At 39.9% G+C, this 26,368-nt stretch overlaps 2 protein-coding genes across 6 annotated transcripts in view; one reads left to right on the top strand and one right to left on the bottom strand.

Annotated features, from left to right (window-relative positions):
- Positions 1–656, top strand: part of TMC5 (transmembrane channel like 5) — a 65,814-nt gene extending 65,158 nt beyond the window's left edge. For all 4 annotated transcript variants that reach the window (XM_025416389.3, XM_025416387.3, XM_025416388.3 and 1 more), the window contains one exon: positions 91–656. In XM_025416389.3, coding sequence (XP_025272174.1) covers positions 91–137 — 47 coding nt within the window. In that variant the 3' untranslated portion in view covers positions 138–656. The remainder of the gene's footprint in view (positions 1–90) is intronic.
- Positions 639–25,069, bottom strand: GDE1 (glycerophosphodiester phosphodiesterase 1). Of its 2 annotated transcripts, none has more exons than XM_025416393.3 (6): positions 24,631–25,069; positions 16,821–16,996; positions 13,497–13,602; positions 10,751–10,843; positions 9,410–9,621; positions 639–1,586 (listed from the first exon to the last, which is right to left on the bottom strand). In XM_025416393.3, the coding sequence occupies exons 1-6, from the start codon at positions 24,889–24,891 to the stop codon at positions 1,571–1,573; spliced, it is 864 nt and encodes a 287-aa protein (XP_025272178.1). In that variant the 5' UTR covers positions 24,892–25,069; the 3' UTR covers positions 639–1,570. The 2 variants fall into 2 exon arrangements, with proteins under 2 accessions (XP_025272178.1, XP_025272177.1); XM_025416392.3 differs by lacking the exon at positions 639–1,586 and adding an exon at positions 7,305–7,948.
- Positions 25,070–26,368: the final 1,299 nt, after the last annotated feature.

Raw genomic sequence — 26,368 nt, 5'->3', positions numbered from 1 at the left:
GGAGGTATGAGAAGCCATGGGATCTTGAATTTGATATTTCCCTCACAGACATATAAGAGTGCTAACTTCTCTTTTCTGGGTCCAACCTAGACCTGCGATTTAGGCGCTCAGTTCAAGAAGAGAATCCAAAGGCGTGATGTTTGTTGCGGCAGCCAGACACCAATCAAATGAAAAGATAAAGATGGAGCAGCTTCTTCTGTGACACCTGAACCTTTCTGAGCTTCCCAGGAGGGGAATTCAAGCCATTAGCCAGAGTGGGAAGCTGACCACAATGTATAAACTGAAGAAGATTTGGCCATTGCCTGCTGGTTTTTTATACCTGGATTTTCCAAGAAAAAATATTTGGGATTTTAAAATAAAGACAATTGTAACATTTAAACTGGTTCACAGAAACCCAGAAGAGATAACCTGGGAATTATTTATTAAGTCTTTAAGAGATGTGCATATGAATTGTTGGTCCTTAGAAATCTCTCCTCTCAGACCCGGCAAAGATTTGGAAACTGGTGCTCAAATAGTCCAGCCTGAATAAAATGGGGATCCTTAGGGATGTGAAACCTCTGAACTGGGGAACCTGCTTTGTTCGTGACTTTGAACTGCAAATATCCCACCCCATGTTCCCAACAGAGAAATACAAGAGGTCTTGTTTACAAACTTTATTGCATATCACATATGAGTCTTTGGGGTTGAACTGGGATGGGTGTGGGTGTGGACTGGGACTCTGCCCCTGTGAGGTTGATACATGAGTCACCATCAAAGCCTTATGTTGAATCAAAGATGAAACCAGTGGTGATGCATGAAGCATGTATGTATATATATGTGTGTGTGGAATGAATATATACCTATGTGTGTATATACACACATATGTACACATACCATTCCTTTAAAAATATTTTACTTATTTAAGTAATCTCTACACCCAGCTTGGGGCTTGAATTCACAACCCTGAAATCAAGAGTGGCATGCTCTTCCGACTGAACCAGGCGGGTGCCCCAACATAGAGCATTATTGTGCAGATTTGCTGAATGATTCACAAGGCATGTGATTGTACTTAGAATTGAAGCATCTAGCAGAAAGGTGGAATTGACCAAATTATTTAGGGGAGAAGTCTCCTCTTGAGTAATCACTATGATGAAATATAGTTGGAACTGAATTTTGAAAGCATTTAACATGCATTTGAAACACAAGCATCCAATCAATGCTCAGTCGATTCACATTTTCATTCACTTGTTTGTTCGTTAACTCATTTCATCAAGTAAATTTCATTGTTAATTTCTTCTCTGCTAGTAGTTGCTAGAAGTGTTTATTCATTCATTCAACAAATATGTGCCAAGTAGTTGTGAACAAATCAGTGAACAAGTCAAGACAGAGTCTGTAGAGTCAATGAAGGGAGCCCACTGAATTGATGTTTGAAGTGATTTTTCCCCCCTTTGTGTCATCTTAAAGCTGTCTTGTGCTTCTTTGGCTTCTACACTGAAATATGAACTCCCTCCGAAAGTAGAATTTTTGCCTATTGACCATCTGGTAAGGGCTTATATCTGGAATGCTTCTCCATTTGCCTCCATTGCTTGTGTCAACTTCTGCTTCTCCTGGAGGTGTAAACAAAGGAGAAAGATCTAGTCTGTAGGTCTCACACGCATTTGGATGTGAGGATGCTTTTAAAACTTGGGCTTGGGATGCCTGGGTGGCTCAGCGGTTGAGCGTCTGCCTTCAGCTCAGGGCGTGATCCCAGGATCTGGGATCAAGTCCCACATTGGGCTCCTTTCAGGGAGCCTATCTCTCCCTCTGCCTATGTTTCTGCCTCTCTCTGTGTCTCACGAATAAATAAAAAATATTAAAAAAAAAAAAAACTTGGGCTTGAGGGGCACCTGGGTGGCTTAGTTAAATGTCTGCCTTTGGTTTGGGTTGTGATCCTAGGATCCTGGGATAGAGCCCTACATCAGGCTCCCTGCTCAGTGAGGAGCCTGCTTCTCTGTTCCCTCTGCCCCTCCTCCCTGCTTGTTCTCTCCCTCTCCCGGATAGATGATAGATAAATAGATAGATGATAGATAGATAAAATCTTTAAAGAAACAACAAAAAACTTGGGCTTGAGATAGGGAATGTATTGGCTTGCTAGGACTGCCACAACCAAATACTACAGACAGGCTGGCTTAACACAAATTTTTTCAGATTTCTGGAGGCAGGGAAGTCCATGCTCCTTGTCAGTGTCCACAGTTTTGGTTTCCTTCTGATGCCTCCTTGGCTTGCAGGTGGTTACCTTTACACTGTTCCTCATATACTCTTTCCTCTGCATGGACATCTTTTTTTTTTCTTTCTTTATGTGTCCAAATTTCTTGTACTTATAAAGATACCAGGCAAATTGAATTAGGTCCCACACTAATGGCTTTAATATAACTTATTCACCTAATTAAAGGCCATATATCCAAATATGGTTACATTTTAAGGTATGAGGGGGTTCAGATTTCCAGTGTATGAATTTGGGGTCAATACAGTTCAGTCCTGTAAATAGGGGTCAACTCTCTTCCAGTCCTCTCACGGCCTCCCATTAGGCATGCTGGCTCACTCAGTGCCGGCTGCACTCAAATTGCAGAGGGAGCTGACCAACAACAGCCAGGCCCAGGACCCAGTCTATACCAACTAAATCAAGCACCTTACTTTTTCTTTAAAGGTCCCCAAATGGTTTCCATGGAAAGCCAGGGCTGAGAAATTGTGAGCCAGGATCTGGAATATCTTATCCATGGTTTCATTTTTTCAAGTTTCAATGACCCATGGTCAACTGCAGTTGGGAAGAAGATGATCCTCCTTCTGACCAGTTGTCAGGAAGTCAAGAGGTCAGTGGTATCCTAATTGTATCCAATTGTCACAGCACCTACGTCCCTCCCCTCATTTCATCTCATCACATAGACATTTCATCACATCACAAGAGGGGTAAATACCAGACAATATTTTGAGAGTGATTACATTCACATAACCAGCATATTGTTGTATAGTGTTGCTATTCTCTTAACTGTGCCTGATTTCTTTTTCTTTTATTCATTTATTAATGAGAGAAAGAGAGGCAGAGACACAGGCAGAGGGAGAAGCAGGCTCCATGCAGGGAGCCCGATGTGGGACTCGATCCCAGGACTCCAGGATCATGCCCTGGGCTGAAGGCAGGCGCCAAACCATTGAGCTACCCAGAGATCCCCTGTGCTTGATTTCTAAATTAGTCTTTATCATAAATGTGTATGGTAGGAAAATACAGAGTATACTATGTTTGATACTATCCAGGGCTTCAGGCATCCACCCTGGGATGGGTTAGGGGGAGCTGCTGTACTTCTTCCCAAACTTGCCTGACTATAAAAGCCACTGGACATGCAAATAGCTCAGAATATTGCATTAGGGAGGGGCACCTAGGTGGCAGTCGGTTGGGTGCTTGACTCTTGGTTTCCGCTCAGGTCGTGATCTTGGGTTGTGAGATTGAATCCTGTGTTGGGCTCTGCACTCAGCATGGAGTCTGCTTAAGACTTTGTCTTTCTCTCCCTCTGCTCCTCCCCACCATGCTTGCGTGCTCATGTGCTCTCTCACTTAAATAAATGAATCTTTTTCTTAAAAAAAAGAAGATTGCGTTAGGGAATAGTCTCCATCCTCCTCTTCCAACCCTTATTTTAATTCGTACAAGATGATAAAATGAACATATGCTTTCCAACAGTCACTTGAAAGTTGGATAACCCCTATAGTTTTAAGTATAAAAAAAGGTGTAGACTTTTAAATTTCTGTAGGATCTGATCCTTTAATTGGTTGCTGTGAATGGCCCATTTCATTTTTTGAGGCAATGAGATGATTTTGTTTGAAGTTCAATTACAAAAGGAGCGACTAAAATAGCATATGACTGACATGTTTTTATAATCTTTGAATTAAGGACAGGTGGTAAGGAGTCAGCTCCTGACTCACTACAGTAGCACTTCACAGATACCTCCCTAAATCCTTAAAGTTGGAACTTTTCTGGAACATTTACATATCTGATCAACTGTCAGATGGCCAGAGGAGAGAAGCTCAGGTGTGGAACAGAGGGGCCCTTCTGGCTTGGCCCATGACCGCACCTGCCCCGTACAAGTAACACCTGACCCCTGTGTAGTACTTTGCCCACCTCAATTGCCTGGGTTCTTATTAAAAAGCAGATTCTAATTTACGAGGTCAGGGATGGGGCCTGAGTAGTTTGGTGTTAGAGCACCTTCCACATTTTTAATTTTTATCTTCGTAACAGTATCATATATACTGTTAACACATTTTTCAAATCACTTGCATTTCCTCCCCCCCTCATTGAACCTCATAACATTGCTTTAAGTCAATTAGTACTAATATGATCTCCATTTGATGGATGAAAAATTAGGCACACATAGGTTAAGTGATTTGTCTAAGGTCTCATAGCTAGTTGAAAATTGAGAACTTTGGGTTTTTCTCTGGCTTAGTGTTTCTCAGGCTTGAGCAAGAATCAGAACCACCTGGAGGGCTTGTTGAAACAGATCCTGGGTGTGGACCAGAGTTTCAGGTTCATTAGTTCTGAGACAGGCACCAAGAATCTGCATTTCTAACAAGTTACCCCTTAGAGGCTGATATCGAATAAATGTCTCAAAGGACAGTGTCTTTTCAGAACCATTGTGCCTAGCTGATCTCCAACCCCTTTGTACTATTTGGTAATACTCTGCTAATCAGACTTTAACCAAAATTAGATTTTGAGCATAATTTAGCTTGATAATAGAACATACAAGGTCATCCACACTCAGTGGTTGTGATCGAAGAAACGAACCCACCTTGCAGTATAGTAACTGTCACTCCAAGCTAAAGGTTTGCATGGGTGTTTGGAAAACTTCATTAATTCAGACTTGTTTGTCCCCAAAGCTGTGGTTTATTGTTCTTTTGAAATACTATTCCTACTTTAGGAAATGGTAAGTATAATTTTATTAGAAATTTGCTTCTAATAAAAATGGAGTATTTACGTCTTGGTGAAATTCTTGTCAAAACAGGATTACAGACACTGATCTCCAAATGAGAAAATGAGTATTGTTGTATCAGGAGTGGATTTCTTGTCTTTTGAGGTAGTCTTTTCCTATTACCTGTCGGTGGCATCCTGAGGGCAGAGGGGCAGTTGAATGAACAGCAGAGGGTGGAATTTTTATCTGTATTGACTTTCTTGGAAAGAATGCTGCATGAGGCCAACAGACAGAAGTCATCTGTCAGGACTTCAGATGACCCTCTAATGCTGTGGAATCCTGAATCATTTATCTACAACTCTCACTTCATACTAGGTCTGTACCTCAAGTGTCCTCAAGAAGTTTCCACTTGGCTATCCCAGAATTCAGTCCTTCAACATTTATTGAGCATCTACTATGTGACAGGCAGCATAATAGGTATTGGGAATGATTAAGTTTCTCATTTTAAGAAAAAGATCTATTTATTCATGAGAAACACAGACTGAGAGAGAGGCAGAGGTACAGGCAGAGGGAGAACAGATTCCATGCAGGGAGCCTGATGCGGGACTCGATCCGGGATCCCAGGATCATGATCTGAGTCAAAGGCAGGCTGAGCCATCCAGGCATCCCTAAATGGTTTCTCATTAATGAGTCCTTGCTACGGGTTAGGATAGGGGTGTAGAGTGTGAGTTCTGGAATTGTATCACCTGGCCAAATCCTTACACTATTACTGTTGTGTGACTTTGGGCAAGTTAACTTCCCTGTGCTTTGCTCTCGTTTGCTGTAAAGTGGGATTGTGGGGTGCCTGGGTGGTGCAGTTGATTAAGCATCTGACTCTTGGTTTCAGCTCAGGTCATGATCTTAGGGTGGTGAGATTGAGCCCTGTGTTGGGCTCCGTGCTCAGCTTGGAGACTGCTGGAGATTCCCTCTCCCTGTGTACCCCAGCCCCTAGACTAATAAATAAATCTTTTAAAAAAATACCGTGGGATTGTAATGGTAGCAACCTCCTAGTATTGTTGCAGACACATGGAAAGCATTTGAAAGTGTCTAGTACAAGTTAGGGAATCCATAAATGTTATCAGTAACATTTCACCTTCCTTTTACATGTACTCTTTCACTTAATCAGCCACCCCCTAGGTGGCACCAATTCTGCCCCTATTTTAGAGATGAATTAAAAACCTTGCCCAAGGTCATAGAGCTATTAAGTTGCTAAACATAAAATTGGATTTAGTTTTCCCTGATCCCAAATTCTGCTTCTAATCCCTGTACTAGTCTTCAAGTGCTTAATAGTAGTGCTAACACCTTCTTTCTTTGTCCAAATTCCCCAGTGCTTCAAGGACCCACCATCTTGGCGCTGGATCTAAGTCCTTATTGGGCCAGAATCAAGGGCAATATGGATTTGGGACAAAGGTCAAGAAAGAGAGAACTCTTGGCTCTCAAGAGGTCTTCCCAAAACAGAAGGGATGTTAACTCTGTACTGCCCCACTTCCCTGCCAAGAGAATCCCTTCCTTGTTGGTTGCTGTGCAGTCTGCTCGCCAAAGCGGGGATTCAATCTGCAGACATGTTTGGTCTTTCTGGTCCCCTCCTCCTCCTGCCATTCTAGTCATAGTGTGGCACTGAAGTACACAGTTTAGGTATTTGTTCCATTCATTGGTAAGTCATTGTCCTGTTGTTAATTTTTAGATTCAGGAAAATTTCTTTGTAAATGTTGATGGAAAATGTCCCAAGCCCCATCTATCATGCCCTTACTGACACTAACTGTGGCAAAACTCAGTATGTTTCTCACTGCCATCTAGCTGTGTGGACTGGTGGTCTGGCTGCTTTGAGTGTGAGGCTGGTGACCTACTGGGGCTCAGGAGGTAAGTCATGACCAAGACTCAGGTCAAGACTACAGTTGGGGCTGAAAGGTGGGAGCAGGGACAGCTACAGGGGACAGATGGCTTTGCAATTTTTTGAAGACTCAATTTCTTTTCTTTTCTTTTCTTTTTTTAGAGCGAGAACACACATGCAAGTGGGTAGGGGCAGAATATTAAGCAGGCTCCATGCCCAATGTATTATGTCACCAGCTATGTCTTTCTGAGAAAGATCTTTTCCTTCCACAGGTTCTAGTTTTCTCATTTGTAAAAGGAGGATAAGCCTAGATGTTCTTGGATGTCTCTTGCAGTTCTATTGGAGTTGCCCCAATGATCTTAACCCTACCCTCTAGTGGTTTGTAGCTATTTCAAGATACCATAAACAATGCCTTGGACTGGTATGAAGACTTACCTACCATTTTCTTTGCCTCTGGTCCCTGGATTGCAGAGAGAAGCTTCCCTAAATTCCTTAGCTCTCAGGACATGATGCTTGGTACACAGTTTTCCCTTAGCGCTCTTTTTAATGACTTTATTAGTACGGTCACAAGTTTGATGTCTCTAGTACATTGATAATGTAGCTGAATACAAATATTTTAAATAAGTATATTACATAAATGTGTCAAGTTTTAAAGTGTCAAGTTTGAATGATCATGCATTTCCCATGCATTTGCATCTGCATCCCCAAATTGTACAACTCAATCTGTGCTATCCTCACTGGGTCTCAGTGTATGCCTCAGCTAGGCTGGGGCAGGAGCTGTTGTGCCTTTTTGCAGACCCGGATTTTCAAGAGCAATGGTGTTGAACTCAGGCATTCCATGGAGCAAGGAAAGCAAAACCAGGTTTTGCTCTGGTTCAGGTAAAAATGCAAATACCAACTATTGCTTGTGTGAGCCACCCGATCCTCCAGGGCTTGGGCTAGCACAAAGGGTATTTGGGTATCCCTGCATGAGGCCAACAGGCAATTTCTGTACCCACGTTTCCTCCCTGGGGGAAAATTCTAGAACTGAGATGCACAGTCTTCCAACATGCTGTCAGTTATATAGCTGGAACCAAGATGGGATTCATAGTAACTTTTTTCATCAAAGGTATTAACAGTCCAACCAACAACCTGAATGCCTTTGGCTGACCACTTCTTCAAGTAGTCCCTAAAGAAAGAGGAAAAGCCAATCCAGTTAGAATAAGGACCAGTTGTTCTAGGAATCTATAATGGTCACTACATATGGTATTCAATGGGTACTAACAGTGCCCCAAAGAGCCTCTTAACTGGCCTCTGCATGCAATCAGAGGGAGTGTTCCAAAACCCAGCACCAGAACCTCCTCCAAATTGTTCCAGCTTACAACACTTCAGTGACTTCTAAAGATATCCTCCACCACCACCACCCCGCCCCCCACAAAAGTCATATTGGCTGGCTTATCCCCACCTGTTCTTTGGCCTCATCTTATACCACACTCCCCGCTTCCTTTTCGGTGATAGGATATGGATTTTCTTTCAATTCTTTGAAAGATCTAGGCTCCTTCCTGTCCTAACACTTTTGCATGTTTCCTCTTCTACTTGGCTGTCTACCCTCCCACCCCATTCCCCAACTTGTTCTTCTGATCTTAGCTTAGTTGTTATCTCCTTGGGGATGATTCCTCTGATTAGGTCAAATTACACAGTATATGTATATGTACACTGTTCTCTCTACAGAGCATTTATCTTAGTTGTAACTTTATATTTAGATTTTAATTTGATGAGCAAATATCTCTTCTACTTGACTATAAATTCCATGAGGGCAGACCATGGTTTTCTTACCATAACATTTTTCAGCTCCTTAATATACCTTGCAATACTGTAAGCAACAAATATTGACTGACTTGAATGCACACATGCCTGAAAAAAATATGTAACTAACAACTCTAATCAGCTAAAATACACAGCTATAAAACTGCCACAATAAAGGTCAGAGATTGCTAGCGCATTTGGGAATGGAAAGTTTTCTTGGAAGCAATGGAGCAAAGCCTCTAATGTAGAGCAGAGCAGGAAGAGAGGTGGGAGGAATAAGGTAGGCGCTCACAAGATGTTTTCACTGTGACTCTGCTCTGGATCCTATGTTGGTTTTCAAAGGAAGCCAATCACAAGGGCATGTATTCTTTCTTTCATCACAGTTTGGCAGGTTTATTTTTTATTTTTTTTTATTTTTTTATTTTTTTCCCTAAAAGTGCACTAAAAAGTAAGAATTTTGATTAACTTATTTTGGAAACAGCAAAGTATGCCTGAATTCTTCCCACCTAAGAAGCCAGGAGCACTGTACCTTAATAAAGGCATGAAGGGGGCAGCCCAGATGGCTCAGCGGTTTAGCGCCGCCTTCAGCCCAGGGCCTGATCCTGGGATTGAGTTCCACATCGGGCTCCCTGCATGGAGCCTACTTTTCCCTCTGCCTGTGTCTCTGCCTCTCTCTGTCTCTCATGAATAAATAAATAAAACCTTAAAAAAAAAAAAAAAAAAAGGCATGGAGGGCTTTGTGGGTAAAATTCAATCCAGGCTCTCCACTTTGTTAATTCTTCCTTTCCAAGAAGAACATTTCAGGAAATGTGTCAGGAAAATATAAAAAAACCTTCCAACTTACGGGGATACAAAATCCTTCTGTATGAGGAAAGCTGAAATTCCACACAGGTACCACAAGATATTATGCATGCTCCAATCGAGCAAAATGTCCATTACCACAAACATGGACTGTTTCCAGAAAGTATCATAGCGTGGCTTCCCATCTCCTGTATGGCTAAGGCTCCAAGGTCTATGAGTTAATGCTGTTATTACATTCTGATCTGTTTGTCTCATCTGAAAAGGAATTTTAGAAATTAAAATAAGTATCGTATCTTAAATCCAAACCTCTTATTTTTCTTTAGATTTAGTCAATGTACTTACTCATTCTGATGAAGTGGCCATAATGGTCCCCTGCCTCTCCATGTCTACTAAGTAGACCTAAATCCTTTGAGTAAATAATGTAATGGATGTAAAGCATTTAATATGCAGTATAAATGAGAACACTTCCTTCACGAAATCCTTACCTTTAAAATGAGTAAACTATAATTTCAGGGTCAAATTCTCATGTACAAGAATAAACTTTCAACTGGTTATCAATTTAAACTTTGGCCAGAGATAAGTATATTAGAACTCTGTGAAGACGGAACCATGATCATCTCCAGATGGGCTGGTTAGCTTTTGATTCTAGAGAAAATGGCTGAGCAAGAGTCGCTGAAGTGGGGAAGTGGGGCAAGAAGGAAGTGAGAGAGAGCAGACAGAGAAGTAGGGGTAGGGGTTAGGGAAGGACAAGGAGAAATAGGAAGATGTGGATGTTTCAGTCTGTGCTCTGTGCTCCTCTGGACAACGTAGCAAACATTTTGAAGGCCTCTGTGGTCCAGTAAGATTGGGAAACATTGATTCAAATGTCCCCCATGACCCTATTCATCTTAATGACAGTTTATATCTGGATAGGTTCCACCCTTACTGTAAAATTTTAAATGTACACTCTGTTGGTCACTGTTGAAGAATGCTACAGAACCAACACATTACCTTGGAAACTGGTAAGTAAAAGAAAAGATTAGCATTTATTTGCCTATCACATAACTAAACAGTAAAAAAAAAATTCTCCATCACGAAGTCATTTTTTTTAAAGGTATAGTCTGTTATTTAGTGAAATGAAGAGCTATAGAATTTTTTCTCCTGAAAATGTTTACTAAAGTAATCTGAATGAGCCTGTAAACAATATAAAAGGAGCTTAAAGAGGAATCTTGGTATTTTAAAATAGGGTATGAGTTCATTCTATTTGAATTTTTGTTAAAAGAGGAATTTAACTGAATGAAATTCAGTTCCATTTAACAGGCATCTATCTTATGCTTACCTGGCCCTTTCTGTTATCACCATCAACTAACACAGTATTATGTACAACGCAAATGCTGAATTTTACCTTATAGATAACTTCTGGCAAGAAAGAACAGACGATACTATTATTGTATAGTTGAGGAAACTCCAGATATATTTTCTTTAAAGCATCAGTAGCCTGCAAAGCAGAGAGATTCATGTATTTAAATGTAATAGTCCCAGCCAATAACTATTATATACTAAGTACAACCCTATGGAATAAATCAGAACTTTACTAATATATAAGGATGTTGAAAGGAATATTGGTAGATTCCATTATCCATTGGGATACTTCTTAAATTGACATCTACAGCAGACAGGGAAGAAAGTGGGGGTACTGTTGTTTTACTATTTTGTTGAGAGGCTCAACAAAATACTTTTTGGAAAGTATGGCAGGCAGCAGGCCAGTTGAGGCTGGAAGCAAAATTTTAAACTTTTTCCCTATATCCCAGTTTAGCTACTAGGAAAAGTCCTTTTATACCCACAACTCTATCACCCTCTGTCTTTCCTGGCTGAAGCATGAGTCAACCAGCCTGGGAACTACTAAGGGCAGATGTTCTCAGTCCAGGGGACTGAAAGGAAATGGCATTCATCACCAACATGGAGGCAGAAATCATGGGACAAGGGGGGAACTGGGAAGAGCTTCCCAAGGTGAAGAGAAGTTTCTTTCTGTACTAGTCCAGCTAAAGGAATGAAGAAGAAATGATAGAACTAAAATAGTGACATTTTGTAACCTCTTAGTGAATTAACAGATTTGGCCACTGAGCATCAATAGCAGCTAACAACAGAAGTGACTAGGCATTAGGGGGAATGTAATGTCACTATATAATAATTCTTGAAATATCACTAAATTTTGCAAAGTCCCAGATACCTATAACCAAATGTAAGCAACAAAATGCATTCCCAAAAAGAAAAAAGAACATAGAAATTACTCATGTCCTGTTTCCCCTTCACTAATGTGACAAAGCATGGGCTAAAGAGCCAAAGGTGTTTTCTCGCTGTCTGAACTAACATATGCCCTGTATGTGATTCTTCACCCACATTATTTAATTCTTTTAACAACCCCATGGGATCATTTCTTTTATTATTCTCATTTTCCCCATGAGGAAACTGATGCACATCAAGCTTAAGTTTACATTGTACCAAGTGAAAGAGTTTAAAACCATCTGTTGGACGCCAAAGGCCATGATTTTGGCTCCTGTGCTCTACTATCTCCAATTTGCTACACTTGTTCCTTTATACTACCATTTTGGTCACTAAGTTCTAACGTTGCCCAAACTGTGAGCACCCAACCAGAAAGCTCAAATAGCTGGATTAAAAAAAATTTTTTTTCTTCTTATTCCCCCCTTTATCTAAGGGAATATGCATGAAGGTCAGTACACTGTGGGTGAAATGTACCTATCAGGGTTCTCAGCATGGGCAATATCATCAACAAAACCTGAAGTGCTCATTAAAAATACATGTTCATTGACCCTAGACATTTTCAGAATTTCTTTTCTTTGTGATATGGCCCAGGAATTCATATTTTTAATAGGTATTCCTGGTGATTCTGATGCAGGCCAACTGGAGAGCCTAGATATATACAACTATGTATCAGAATATCAGGATGTACCAGCTTGATAAATGAGCCAGAGCACCAGTCTCCTTTATTCAGAAATGAGTGTTTACTGTGCTAAAGTTAGAATATATACTTAGGCTCTTATTTCAGGTTTTAACAACTCTATATTCAGGTTAGAATATATACTTAGGCTCATATCCCAGGATGAATAAAACAAACAGACATCAGAATTCTCTACCAGAAGATGGCTTATTACTGATAACAACTTGCAAGGGGGAAAATACTTATAAGTTGTCCAAATGCAGAAAAAAAGTATTTGTACTTGAAAAGCTGATTATAAGTGAACAAATGTAATCTAAACTGTATTTTCCCATTGATTTCCATTGCAACAATATGTTTTTATGAATAAAAGTATATGTTCTAAAATTTAAACAAATTTTATTTTGGAATGCCATATGCATTTGAAGAGATTATAATAATTTATCATAAAAATATAATTACTCAAATCATAGAATAACAAAACTGTACATAAGGGATAGAAATCATACAGGGGGATCCCTGGGTGGCGCAGCGGTTTGGCGCCTGCCTTTGGCCCAGGGCGCGATCCTGGAGACCCGGGATCGAATCCCACATTGGGCTCCCGGTGCATGGAGCCTGCTTCTCCCTCTGCCTGTGTCTCTGCCTCTCTCTCTCTGTAACTATCATAAATAAATAAAAAATTTAAAAAAAATTAAAAAAAAAAAAGAAATCATACAGGGAAGAGAACTCTAAGTAAAAGATAAATATCCTAACAGCTATCAAAAAATCTATATATGGGAGTTCTCTTTAAAGTCAGTATGTTGTCCAATCTGAAACCGCAACTGGTCTTGAGTCTAACTCCTGAATTCTTTCTTACAAGGTTAGTTGAATGGTTTATTCAAGAAATGCCTCTTTATGCCTTATTTAAATATCTTTAGTAAATGCTATTTGTGCAAGTGAGAGAAACCCCACTCTCTATTTTGTATCAGTTGTATGTCAGGAGTTGTTCAAGGGTAGCATCAAAGGTTAAGAGTTCCATAATTTACTATTTCCTAAAAGATGTGGATTTTTGCATTGTAAACTTTAATATTCAAATATAGTTTGTAAAAATAATTTAAGAAGGGTAAGAAGCAAAATCTACAGTTAATTTTGGAAATGACTAGCAATTAAAAAAGATGTCCTTTCAAAAAAGTGAAGACTATGGCATAAACTGTACCATGTTTGCATGGCCCTTGACATCAAAGAAGATTGTGAGGTTATAGTTTAGGCACTCTGCAACGGCTTCTCTCAGGGTAGGGATCTTTTCATCAGGGAAATCATTCCTATAAGAGAGGGGAAAGGAATAATATATTGCAGGAAAAAGAAAAAAATTTAGTGAAACATTTGACAAATGTCTCCCAACCAACAGGAAAGAGTGTTTCCTCTAACTTTTCTTTAAGCGTACAGAAGTCTAAGGATAATTTATGTCTTTGAACCAGATTACAGATACCCTTGAACAAAGAACAGTAACAAAAAAAATCACTTAATTTTTAGGAAATCATTAGATTTTTAATATAATTAGTAACTCTACTCACCAAAGGGAAGAGTATAATGCCACCTCTGGAGAACCTGAGACTTAAATTTAAGACTGTAATTGCCCTATAAAACCTTGTGCAGAAAACAAAACAAAACAAAACAAAAAAACAAAACTTGTGGAGAAATTCCTAGAATACATAAATCTGTTCATTGTGTTGTGCACTTAAGTACAATTGTTCAAAACAAATAATTGTCTATACATAATTTTCTGATAAAGAAAAGGATAGTTAAGTGCCTGATATATAATTAGCTTTTTTTCACTTTACATGATTTAACTTATGCTTATCCAACTATTTAATTTCAAGTGTAATATCTTGGTTAAAAAGAAAAAGATAAAGATAACTTAAATACTACAGGCAATTTTGCCAGCCATTCTATTCAATGCCTATTCCCTGGGAGTGAGAGATGAGACATGCCTTTGCTATTCCCTTGGCCAGTTTTAGTTTCCATACTCTCCTCTCAGGATGAGCATCTCACCATAGTGAGGGTAATTCTAGAGAAAATACCTATTTTTCCTACAACATGGTCCATAAACACAAGCCAATGACTTCACCTGGTGTTTAAACAAAGAGATGGCAGCGAGTTCCAATTGTACGATAAAGACTGGCTGTGTTAAAGACATTAAGATGGTATATTGACACCAATATTGCACCTTTTTTTTTGAAATTAGAAAGGTGTTTAATTAGTTCTTAATGTGTATTTTCCAATATAGATTAGAAGTAGTAAAACAAACAACAACAAAACCTATGTAGAATGACATAGTGTAATATAGTAATGGAGTAGTTACCTAGAAGATATTTCTCATTTGATTTCCCTTCCCTGTCTAGAGGATTTTTATGTGTTTAAAATTTTTCACATACTCTTTTCTTTAAGATCCACTGTACTAGGGCAGCCTGGGTGGCTCAGCAGTTTAGTGCCGCCTTCTGCCCAGGGTGTGATCCTGGGGACCTGGGATCAAGTCCCACCTCGGACTCCCTGCATGGAGCCTGCTCCTCCCTCTGCCTGTGTCTGTGCCTCTCTCTCTCTGTGTGTGTCTCTCATGAATAAATAAATAAAGTATTAAAAAAGAAAAAAAAAGATCCACTGGACTATAGGGAAAAGTGAATTTTTTTTAAGGCATACTGATGAGTGAATGAATAATTGTTTTTTTTTTTTTTTAAAGATTTCAGACATTGAACAGAACTCAGGGTTTGGATTTTATTTAAGGGTAGCAGTTTATATGATAGATGCCAACATTTTCAGTGGTTTCTCTCCTCCATGGATTTCCAGGATTATTACAGGTAATTTTTGAGGAGTCTGGCTAAAAGTTTATCAATTTTATTTATCTTTTCAAAGAATCACATCTTGGTTTCATTGATTTTTTTTTTTATTGACCTTTTCTATTGTCTTTTTAGTCTCTTGTTCATTTATTTTTGCTTTGATCTTTATTATTTCCTTCCTTTTACTCACCTTGGGCTTTGTTCTTCTTTTCCTAGTTCCTTTGGTTGTAAGTAAGGTCTGATTGAGATTTTTCCTATTCCTTGAGGTAGGCCTGTATTGCTATGAATTCCCTCTTAGAACTGCTTTTGTTGTATCCCAAAGATTTTGGACTATTGTGTTTTCATCTGTCTCCATATATATTTTTTTAATTTCTTCTTTGATTTCTTTGTTGACTCATTGGTTGTTTAGTAGCATGTCATTTAGCCTCCACATGCTTGTGTTTTTTCCAGCTTTTTCCTGTGATTGATTTCTAGTTTCATACTGTTGTGGTCAGAAAAGATGCATGATATGATTTTAGTCTTCTTAAACTTACTGAGACTTGTTTTGTGGCCTAACATGTGATCTATCCTGGAGAATGCTCCATGTGCAATTGAAAGAATATATACTCTATTGTTTTTGGATATTATGTTCTATGTATATCTGTTATGTCCATCTGATCTAATGTGTCGTTCAAAGACAAAGAGAGTTTCATTACTGATTTTCTGCCTGGATGATCTATCCACAGTATCATGCCTTCTTAAAGGATTTTAAGAATGGTGATGACCCTGAGCATTTTTTGCTTTAATTGCTGACTTGGAAACTGACCTCTTGTTAGCTGCAATGTCACTGTAATACTAAGATCAGCCTTTCCCTCACAGATACCAAACAATGAACTATGATGATTGTAAAGAGCAATTCCAGCAGCCTGCACTCAGAACTTTCAAGTGTTACCAATACTTTTTCTAGATTAAAGTATAATTTCCTTTGGTTGACTTTTCTGTCAGATCCTAGGAAAATAAAATCTGAATAATCTTTTAGGGAGTACTATAATATAATCACTAGGCTGAAAATTTAATACTCAAGGAATACTGACCATTCTCCAGAGAAGTGATACAACATGACTAACAGTGAGCACATGTTTTTCAGTATTACAAAGAGGAGAGGGATTTAGATAACCACATTCCAAAGTATATTACCCAGTATACTCATTCTAACGTGTTTATAGTTGTTAATGGTGGGAATGGTGAGGGTTCTGTACTCATATATGTTTGACAAACATTAAAGGTAATAACTGATTGATATGGACCGTTTATCCCTAAAAGAAACATCTAGAATATAGTACTTGATCTCAGCTAATCCAAGAACCCTTTTCTTGTGGAATATCTTATAGAATTAGTTCTGATATACATATATATAAAATTTATTTATATGATAACACAAAGTAATTGTTTAATGTTACTAATGTTAGTGACCAGACAGAGTATTGTCTTGAGAATAATTCCCAGACCAAATCTGGATGTTTTTCCAGAAAAACATCCATGCCATATTTCTGTTGTTCCTGGCACCCTGCTCATTACCTGGGAAACCTGTATTCAGTTCAAAACAGAATACAACAAAACAATTCTCCTGGAGCAGAAGATGCCAGTGTCTTTAGCAGGTGCCAGTATCTTTATGTGATCCCCAACAAAAGCTGAAAGGTATATTTAAGTGACAAGGAACTACTTACCTTAACCTGTGATTTGCTGCAGGATTAAGCTTCCTAATTTGTTCAAATGTCAAATCACACAATCGACCAGTGCCATCAGTCGTCCTGTCGACTGTGTTATCATGCATTAGGACAGGAATCCCATCAGAAGTAAACTCAATGTCCAACTCCACACCTGTTGCTCCATTCTTAGCTGCCTTAACAAAAACATCAACAATATTAATGGCAAGTGGCCACAGATACCACTTTACAATTTAAATGATCAAGATAACCAACACATAGCTTCTCTTACTGATTCCTTCTCCTTCCTGTACCAAATAATAACTCACTCAGTTTCTACTTTTCCTATTGATAAACTTCAACTTGCACACTCAAACACTTCCAATTCCCCACTCTTCCCATTCTCACAGTAGTAGATGGGGGAAGTTTCTGGAACTTAAGTTTTCTCTGGTTGCTTTAAACTCATGGGCTATTAATGGCTCACAATTACAAATATTTAGACAAATTCCACTGTTCACCTCCACTCTGCTTGGTACAGCATCTCTGGTGAGTCCCCTGTGTTTGCTGATTAGCTGTATATTGCACTACTTTGGCATAAACAAGAGGAGTCAGGTTTTTGTTGGTTTAACATTACACTCTGTAGCAAAACACCAAGCCTGCTTCTAGGGGACACTACACTTTGTTTATGTAAGCAGCACTGGCTGTTGGCCAGCAAGCTGGTAAGCAAGATAAGGTTTACTAGAATTTATCTGAAAAGAGAGCTTGAGTATGTTTCTCTGAGATACACTACCCAGCGTTTGCTTCCTTGCCTTCTCTGTCACAATGAAGACCTGAAATACTCATTATGATCAAGATTTTAAATTAAAAAAAAATTTAAATTATGCAAATACACAGCAGCATACAGCAAAAAAGACTTAACAGATGTTAATATTTTGCCACATTTACTTCAATTTCTTGCTGACCTGAAACATAGTAGTCACTATATACTGAGCTTTTTCTATATGGTCTCATGCATTATTCTAAATGCTTTAAATGTATCAACTCATTTAATTTTCACCACCCTTGGGTAGTACCAAGATTCTCATTTTCAAATGAGGAAATAGAGAAATTAAGAAACTTGCTCTAGGGTGTACAAACTGTAACATGGTAGAGGCGGCATTTTTTTTTTTTTTAGAGGCTGCATTCTTAAGCACTATGTTTACTACTGACACTACGGATATAGTGAAATTTCTCCCCCTTCCTTTCCAGCTTAAAGTTGATGTGCATCATTCCTCTGTAATTCTCTTACAGGCTTAAGTACCCAGAAACTACATGCAACTCTGTACTAGTGCACAGAAAGCATTCAATAATTGTTAGCCATTGTTATTTATTGTGTTCTTTTTAACACATTTTAAATTTTAATACAGTTGAATTTATCAATCATGTCCTTTATGGGCACAGATTATTCTATTTTATTTTTTAAGATTTTATTTATTTATGCATGAGAGACACACACACACAGAGAGAGAGAGAGAGAGAGAGAGAGAGAGAGAGGCAGAGACACAGGCAGAGGGAGAAGCAGGCTCCATGCAAGGAGCCTGATGTGGGACTCGATCCCGGGACTCCAGGATCACATCCTGGGCCGAAGGTAGGCGCTAAACTGCTGAGCCACGCAGGGATTCCCAGATTATTCTATTTTATTTAAATTCTTTCCTACCCCCATTTATAAAAATATAATACAACTCTATTTTTTTTAAAGGATTTAATTTATTTTATTCATGAGAGACAGAGAGAGAGAGAGAGAGAGAGAGGCAGGCAGAGACACAGGCAGAGGGAGAAGCAGGCTCCTGCAGGGAGCCCAATGTGGGACTCAATCCTATGACCTCAGGATCATGACCAGATCTGGAGGCAGATACTCAACCACTGAGCCACCCAGGTGTCCCAATACAACTCTATTTTCTTCCAAGCTTTAGAGCTTTTTTGATTTTCACATTATGACCAAGATTTTCCCCTCTAAAAAAAAATCCCAATTCTATCACTAACTGGCTGTGTCATCTAGTTATTTACCATACTCCAGACTCAGTTTCATCTTTTTTTTAAAAATATGTATTTATTTATTCATGTGAGAGAGGGAGAGAGAGGGAGAGAGAGAGAGAGACACGCAGAGACATAGGCAGAGGGAGAAGTTTCATCATTTTTAAGATGATACTTCTCAGGGCATCTGAGTGGCTCAGTCAGTTAAGGGACTCTTGATTTTGGCTCAGGTCATGATCTTGAAGTCGTGGGATGGAGCTCTGCATAAGGCTCTGCCCTTAGAGTGGGGTCTGCTTGAGATTCTCTCTCTCCCTCTGCCCTTCCCCCAACTTGCATGGACAGACGCATGCTCTCTCTCTCAATAAAATCTTAAAAAACAAAAAAGATACTTCTCTAATGATCTTAAGAGATGTGAGGATTCATAAATTATGCATGTAAATTACCAAGCTTGATGACTGCCTCAAGGTTGGCACTCAACATAAACTATTATGATTTTTTTTTCAAATATTTTATTTATTTATTCATGAGACACACAAAGAGAGGCAGAGACACAGGCAGAGGGAGAAGCAGGCTCCATGCAGGGAGCCCGATGTGGGACTCCATCCCGGGTCTTCAGGATCACGCTCTGGGCCGAAGGCAGGTGCTCAACTGCTGAGCCACCCAAGCATCCCAACTATTATAATTAAAAAGAAAAACATCTCAGTGAAAAAACCATTACAATGTAGTGCTCACATCTTATACTGGTTAAAAGGTATATCTTTTTTTATAAGATTAAGATATCTTCTCTAAGTTAAAGACAGAAGAATGCACTGTTAAATCATCATGGGTTTTATCATTTAAGACATAAAACAACATCACATTTTCAGTATTCACAGTGCATCTCTCTCACTGTAACACAAATGTTATCCTTATTCCTTGATGCCAGCACTGTAAGTAGGTCAATTATTTTTGTACTTATTAGGGACATCTCTATTTGGTTAAACATAAAAAATAACAATGGTGAGACACTGAATTTTAGGAAGATTAATTAGTGAGTTCATTTATTTGTTTTTTTCTGAATAGTTTATTAAGGCCTAAAACAAAAGCTTCTAATGACTGCACTCAGCTTTATCAAACTTTCATGTTATTCCAGGTATAGAGGCAAAAAGATAAACTCCTGTTTTAAATTCACATATTAGTATACAATTCACACTCATCTTTTCACTTTCATCTTTTCCTTATAATAGTATTTTTTCTTCAAATTTCACATAAACTGGCTTACAAAAATACTGCAATTTTATTAAAATTTTATTTAAAATGAAAAAACTTATTTAAAAACTATACTGATAGTTTAATAATAGAATAGCACAATGTAGTTCAATGGTTGTCCTGAGGCAGAAGTGTGAGTTGGGAGTTAACTCCATTGAGCACAAAGGAACTTTCTGGGGTAATGGAAATGCATTAAGGTGGTAGTTAGCCAGGTGTATATATTCATCAAAACTCATCAAACAGGGATGTCTGGGTGGCTCAGCCCTTGAGCGGGCTCAGGGCATGATCCTGGAGTACTAGGATCAAGTCCCACATCAGGCTCCCTGCATGGAGCCTGCTTCTCCCTCTGCCTGTGTCTCTCGTGAAACAAGATAATCTTAAAAACAAAACAAAATTCATCAAACTGTACACTGAAAATGTCTGTTATTAATGTAACTTACACTTTGATAACATTGATTTAAAAAGTATTGGTTTAACTACTTCATTATATTTATATGATTTTTTATTTTATTTATTTTTTAAAAAAGATTATATATATAAAACTATTGCTGGATTGAACGAATGAATAACTGTGTTTAACCTTTTCAGGAATTGCCACTGTTTTTCCCACCAGCAGTGTAGGAAGTTTCCAATTTCTCCACATCCTCGTCAATACCTGTTAATTGTCTTTTTGTTTATTGCCACCTTAATGGGTATTTTGTGTTGGTTTGATTTCCATTTCCCTGATGACTGATAATGATAAGTATCTTTTCTCATGCTTTATTGGCTATTAGTACATCACAATCTTTCCAACAAATACTTATTGAGTGCCTATTAGATATGAGGCACACTGTTCTAAGCAGTGAGGAGAGAATGGTGAACAAGAAAGAAAAGGATCACAGATCTTACATTTCAGTAGGGAAAAACATTACAAATATGTTACATGTAAATGATGATAGTGATAAATGTTTTGAAAAAGAAAGAGGGTAATATGAAGGTTAAGGCAAGGCAGTCAAGGAAGGGCTCCCTAAGAATATGACATCTGAGCTGAGATCTCAATGATCAGAGGGAGCTAACCATATGAAGATTCAGGGGAAGAGTTTTCTGAGCAGAAGAAACAGCAAGTACACAGTACAAGACCACACAAAGACCACAATGTAGGATGGAGGCACAAACTGTTGACTGTCCACTCAAATCTATTTCCTTTCTTCTTCCCCGCTGGTAGAGACCTATTCTTGCCCCATTGATTAGAGTAAGCGAACTATTTTCAAACCCTCTCTCTGTGTGTAACGGAGACTTCTGGGAAAAGCATATGGATGAGGGAATGAGATTGGATGGTGGTGTTTAAGAATGTGATGTCTGGGGCTGCATTGGCCAGCTGGCAACTACAACAAAGGCTAGCATAAATACGCTGCAGGTGGCAGAGCAGATTGAGCCACAGAACCTGAGTCCTCCATGATTATAAACTGAACAGCTAAATAAACCATTGTGGAAGTCACCTCTCTCCCATACTCTTGTTATGTGAGATAGTAAGCCCCCTTACATATTTGAAGTTTGAGTCTCTATTACATGAAGCCAAAAGCATCCTAACAAACACCCAGGGTGGTTGAAATGGGAGCAGGGGTTTTGAGAAAGGTATAAGATAAAAAATGTCTGGATTTTATTTAATTCCAATAGAGAACCACTGGAGGATTTTAAACAAGGCAGTATATAATCTGATTTATACTTTTAAAGCTGCACTCTGGCTCCTGTGTGGAGGATGGACTGTGGGTATAATTTAATTCCTCTGTCACTGTTAATAATCATGTATGTTTTTGGAATACATCGATTTCATCTCTTTCAAGTTTCTCCTTCTGTATCTATTGTATAATCTATTAGAAATTCTACCATTCTCAGAATGTCTTTCCTGATTTTTTACATAGTAAAATATTTAAGAATATAAATTATGAGCTGCATACATACAAAGGGAGGAAAACAGGACCAAAAACATACTTTGATGGAAATAAACTACATATTCCTTTTGAAGTCAAGAAGGAGGATGTGACCTTGTCTTCTACAGTTTGTATTCAACAGCTAAATTCTGTTACAGCTAAAAAGTTCATCCATAATGATTTTATAGGTGAATAAGAAGAATTATCATAATTCACTTCGTCTTAAGACCATGAACTTGGCATAGTTTTTATCATTATTACATATATTAAAGACATGCACAACCTAAACATACAAGACATGAATGGAAATTAGCTTTAATTCCCTTGCAACACAACAGGATATGAAACACTCTATGTGTATGTGTAGCTCATGTACATACTTCCTCATTTAGTATGATTTATATGTAGTTAATGATGTTCCTGGTCAAACCTGATCATTGATAAATACTTAGGAATGTCTTTTGTGTTTAATTAACATGGAGTTATACTTTAAGGCAATTTACATAAAGGTAATTTGAAATGGAAGCCAGTGACAATTATGTACTTTTCCCCCTATAATATAATCTTTCTTTTCGTGACAATTCTTCTGTGTAGCTATGTTACTTCACTTGACCTCAGTTTAAGTTAGAACGTAAAATACATTCTTTAATATCTTTATAGTTCTATTTATTTTTTAAGATTTTATTTTCAGGTAATCAAGATTTTATTTTCAGGTAATCTCTACATCCATCATGGGGCTTGAACTCATGACCCTGAGAACAAGAGTGGCATGCTCTTCCAATTGAGCCAGCTAGGCACTCTTCCCCTTGGTCTATTGTGACAGAAGGGAGACAGAGCAACTTTTCTAGCTTTCTATTTAAAAATAAAGATATTGGATCACCTGGCTGGTGGGCTTGCTCACTTCCTCAAATAAATAAATCTTTAAAAATAAAAAGAAAGAGAGAAGTCTAACTTGGTTTGCAAACACAGAATCAGCTATCCTTCACAAGCTTCTTTTTTTTAAGATTTTATGTATTTATTCATGAGAGACACACAGAGAGAGAAGCAGAGACAGAGGCAGAGGGAGAAGCAGGCTCCATGCAGGGAGCCCGATATGGGACTCAATCCTAGGTCTCTCTCCAGGATCACGCCCTGGGCCGAAGGCAGGCGCTAAACCGCTGAGCCACCCAGGGATCCCATATCCTCCACAAATTAAAAGCTGCCTTCCTGACTCCTTGCCTTCTTCAGACTTCATTTTTTTTTACCGTTAGACTGAGATGATTTTAAAAATGAAGCCATCTTTAGATTATTGGCCTAAAGATCTTACATTTGTGGAGGTCTTCTCACGGGCTAAGCACTTTCTGTGGACTACCTCATTGAATCACAATCTATTAGGTGGGTACCAGTATTATCCCCATTTTATAGATAGGGAAACTGAGGTCAGGGTGGGGGAGAGTGAAGAGAAGTCTAGACTGCCTTCCTTTCCCACCCTACTCAGAACTCTGACTGGGACACAGAGATCTTAAGTAACTTGCTCATTATGTAATACTGTCTGTCCCTAGCTGGACAAGAAGTTCAAAGTTTTTACGTCCTGGAACACAGCCTAATCTCTGACAATGAGCCCTGGGGCTCGGAATCCTGAATTCTAAGAGTTGTGTGTATTTGAGTCAGTTTTCCTACCCATTCCATGTTAAAATAACGTCTCAAAGATATGTGAGGGTCAGATGTATTTCCACAGATGCAAAAGTGCATATAAAGCTGAAAATCCCTCATCCGACACCAACTATCATTATTATGAAGTCAGGAAAGACTGCCAGGGGCTTGGAAGGAGCAAGAGTCTTAGGACAGCCTTGTGAAAAAGAGAAGCAGAAATTGTTCGGGAGTCTAGCTGCCAGGGTTGTTTGGTCTGAACTGTGTGTTTGGAGAAAAAGGTGATAAGAGGATGACTTGGATAATTTGGAGGACAAGCCAAGCCATCTCCTGTGAATGCGATGCGTTTAGAATAGAATCAACCACCACAGCGACCGTACCTTAACCTGGGCCACATCTCCTGCTCCATTTGCCAGTCTTTGTTCTGTTCCTTGAAGTCAGTCTGCATAGTGTCTGTTACCTGAACATTCCAACATTATTCCCACCTCTGGACTTTTGCACCTGCTATTCCCTTTTCCCGGAGACACCTTTCTTCCAAATCCAAGGCTCATAATCTCAGTTTCAGTCCAGGTCACGTCTTGCGAGGGGACTTCTCTATCTACAATGGTCTAGAATAGCCTATCTAGAATAGTCTTAGTCCTCCTCCTCCTCCCAGTCATTCCTTATCCCGTTACCCCTTTTCTTCATTACACTTTTTCGCTCTCTTAAAAGTCATCTCATTCATGCGTTTCCTTGTTGAAGGCCGATTTCCCACATTCCAATCAACGCACGCTTTCGCAGGGACCCTTCTTCCCGTCTGTACCCTCCGCGCCTGGCATAGGGCAAATATGTAGCTATTCGCGGTGATCTAGAAATGAGTTGGGAGATTTCGGACTTCGGAGGGACCGAGGGCCAGCCACTTGGGGACGAGTGGGACCTGGGAAGGCTAACATGAGAATACGGGGGAACCTTCGGAGGGCCCAGCAAGGACCCTCGGAAGGTCCCACCTCCCTCCAGGGGGCGCGGAGGGGCGCGAGGCGTGGGGGGCTCACCTGCCGAATGGCCGCCAGCGTGTTCTCGGGCGCGTCGTGGCTGCCGCCGCGGTGGGCGATGGCGGAAACCCGGTCCCGCGGCTTGAGCACCTGCAGGGCCCTGCGGGAGGGCACGGGCTCAAAGCTGAAGAGGCGCAGCAAGAGGTAGAGGCTGCCGGTGAAGAGGCAGGCATTGAAGGGACTACGCGTCACCAGCAGCAGCAGCAGCAGCAGGAAGGAGAAGGGGCCCAGGAGGCCTCCCTGTTCCTCCCACAGCCACATGCCGGCGCCCGCACCGGCACGGATGGGAGTCCCGGGCCCGCCGGGCTCCCCGGACAAGAGAGCGAGGAGCTGGGGCGAAAGCCCACGACACCCGCCACAGAGGTAGCCCTCTTAGGGGACCAGCGCCGCACAATGGCGGCGGCGGCCGCATCCGGAGAGGGAGCCCGCCGTCCAGCCAATCAGGGCCGGGGATCTGCAGAGCTCGGGGGGCGGGGGTGGGGTGGGGAGGGCGGGGCCGCTGCCATGGCAACGGAGGGGGGCCCAGGCGCTAGGCTCACGTTCCAAAATAGCTTGGGATTATTCTGGGGTCGGGACTTCAACCAAGATTTTTCAGACTCCAGAAAGGAGCGGTCGCAGGGTTGTAGGGCTGGAAGGGGATCTTGGTGACTCTTCACTCTGCCCTTGAGGAAACTGCCCAGCGAGCCTTGCAGGGGCAGGACGTTTAGATTGCTTATTTGTTCAAGATGTGCAAACACAGGCGCTCAGGACACACGCGTGCGTGGGACCGCCTGGATCGCTGCTCTCCTGGGGTTTACATTCTCGTGGGAGGAATTAATAGCGCTTAGGGAGTATAGCTCACATTTGTGGAGCGCTTACCATGTTCCAGGGGCTGTGCTAGCAAATGCTTCATGCATTATCTCATTTATGCTCACAAGAGTCTCAGTGGGTAAGTATTAGTTCAGGAGGCTGAATTCAGTCGATTTTGGAAGGATTTTTTTCAGATTCTGAGGGAATGAAAGAGCATGGCGAAAGAGGCACAATGAAATTATAAAGCTGGAAGGAATTTTTCGGAGTCCTTCATTTTATAGATGAGGAAACTGAAGCTAGGAGTGGTGAAGTGAATTGAGCAATCTATGACAGGCAGGACTGACATCAAGCCATCCTAGTTTTAAGCCAGTGGTCCTTGCACTCTTCCTCCTAACCTTACATTTCCTCCTACTAAGGGCTAATAGTGGGGCCTTTGTACTAGGGACTGTGCAAGAAATTCATCTGAATTGTTCTTCACAACTACCCTTGTGATAGGCTCTTTTCTCTTTCTTTCTTTCTTTCTTTCTTTCTTTCTTTCTTTCTTTCTTTCTTTCTTTCTTCTTTCTTTCTTTCTTTTCTTTCTTTCCTTCTTCCTTCCTTCTTCTTCCTTCCTTCCTTCCTTCCTTCCTTCCTTCCTTTCTTTCTTTCTTTCTTTCTTTCTTTCTTTCTTTCTTTCTTTCTTTCTTCTTTCTTTCTTTCTTTTCTTTCTGATAGGCATTTTCAAAACTCCTTCTCATTGCAAAAACCGGCACAGGAAGGACTTTCAGCAAGAAAGGCAGGAAGTTAAATCGAGGTAGGAAATGGTAAGGGGCAAGTACATATTTTGGAAAACTAGTAACATGTTTAGATAGAAAACTTTGGTAAAACATTCAGGGCTTTTTGAGCCATCTTGAACCTGTTACCTTTCTTTCCCACTGATTTGCCAAAGGGTAGGATTGACTTGAGGCTT

Source organism: Canis lupus, chromosome 6, assembly GCF_003254725.2.
Source record: "Canis lupus dingo isolate Sandy chromosome 6, ASM325472v2, whole genome shotgun sequence".
Lineage (NCBI taxonomy): Eukaryota > Metazoa > Chordata > Mammalia > Carnivora > Canidae > Canis > Canis lupus.
Note: the sequence above shows the minus strand (reverse complement) of the source record. Positions and strands in the feature narration are given on the sequence as shown.

Coding starts and splice junctions, on each gene's coding strand:
- GDE1 (XM_025416392.3), bottom strand. CDS start 24,891: ATGTGGCTGTGGGAGGAACAGGGAGGCCTCCTGGGCCCCTTCTCCTTC. Junction 16,997..24,630: donor CGCTGGCGGCCATTCGGCAG/GTGAGCCCCCCA, acceptor GTTTTTGTTAAG/GCAGCTAAGAATGGAGCAAC. Junction 13,603..16,820: donor GCAGCAAATCACAGGTTAAG/GTAAGTAGTTCC, acceptor CCTCTCTTATAG/GAATGATTTCCCTGATGAAA.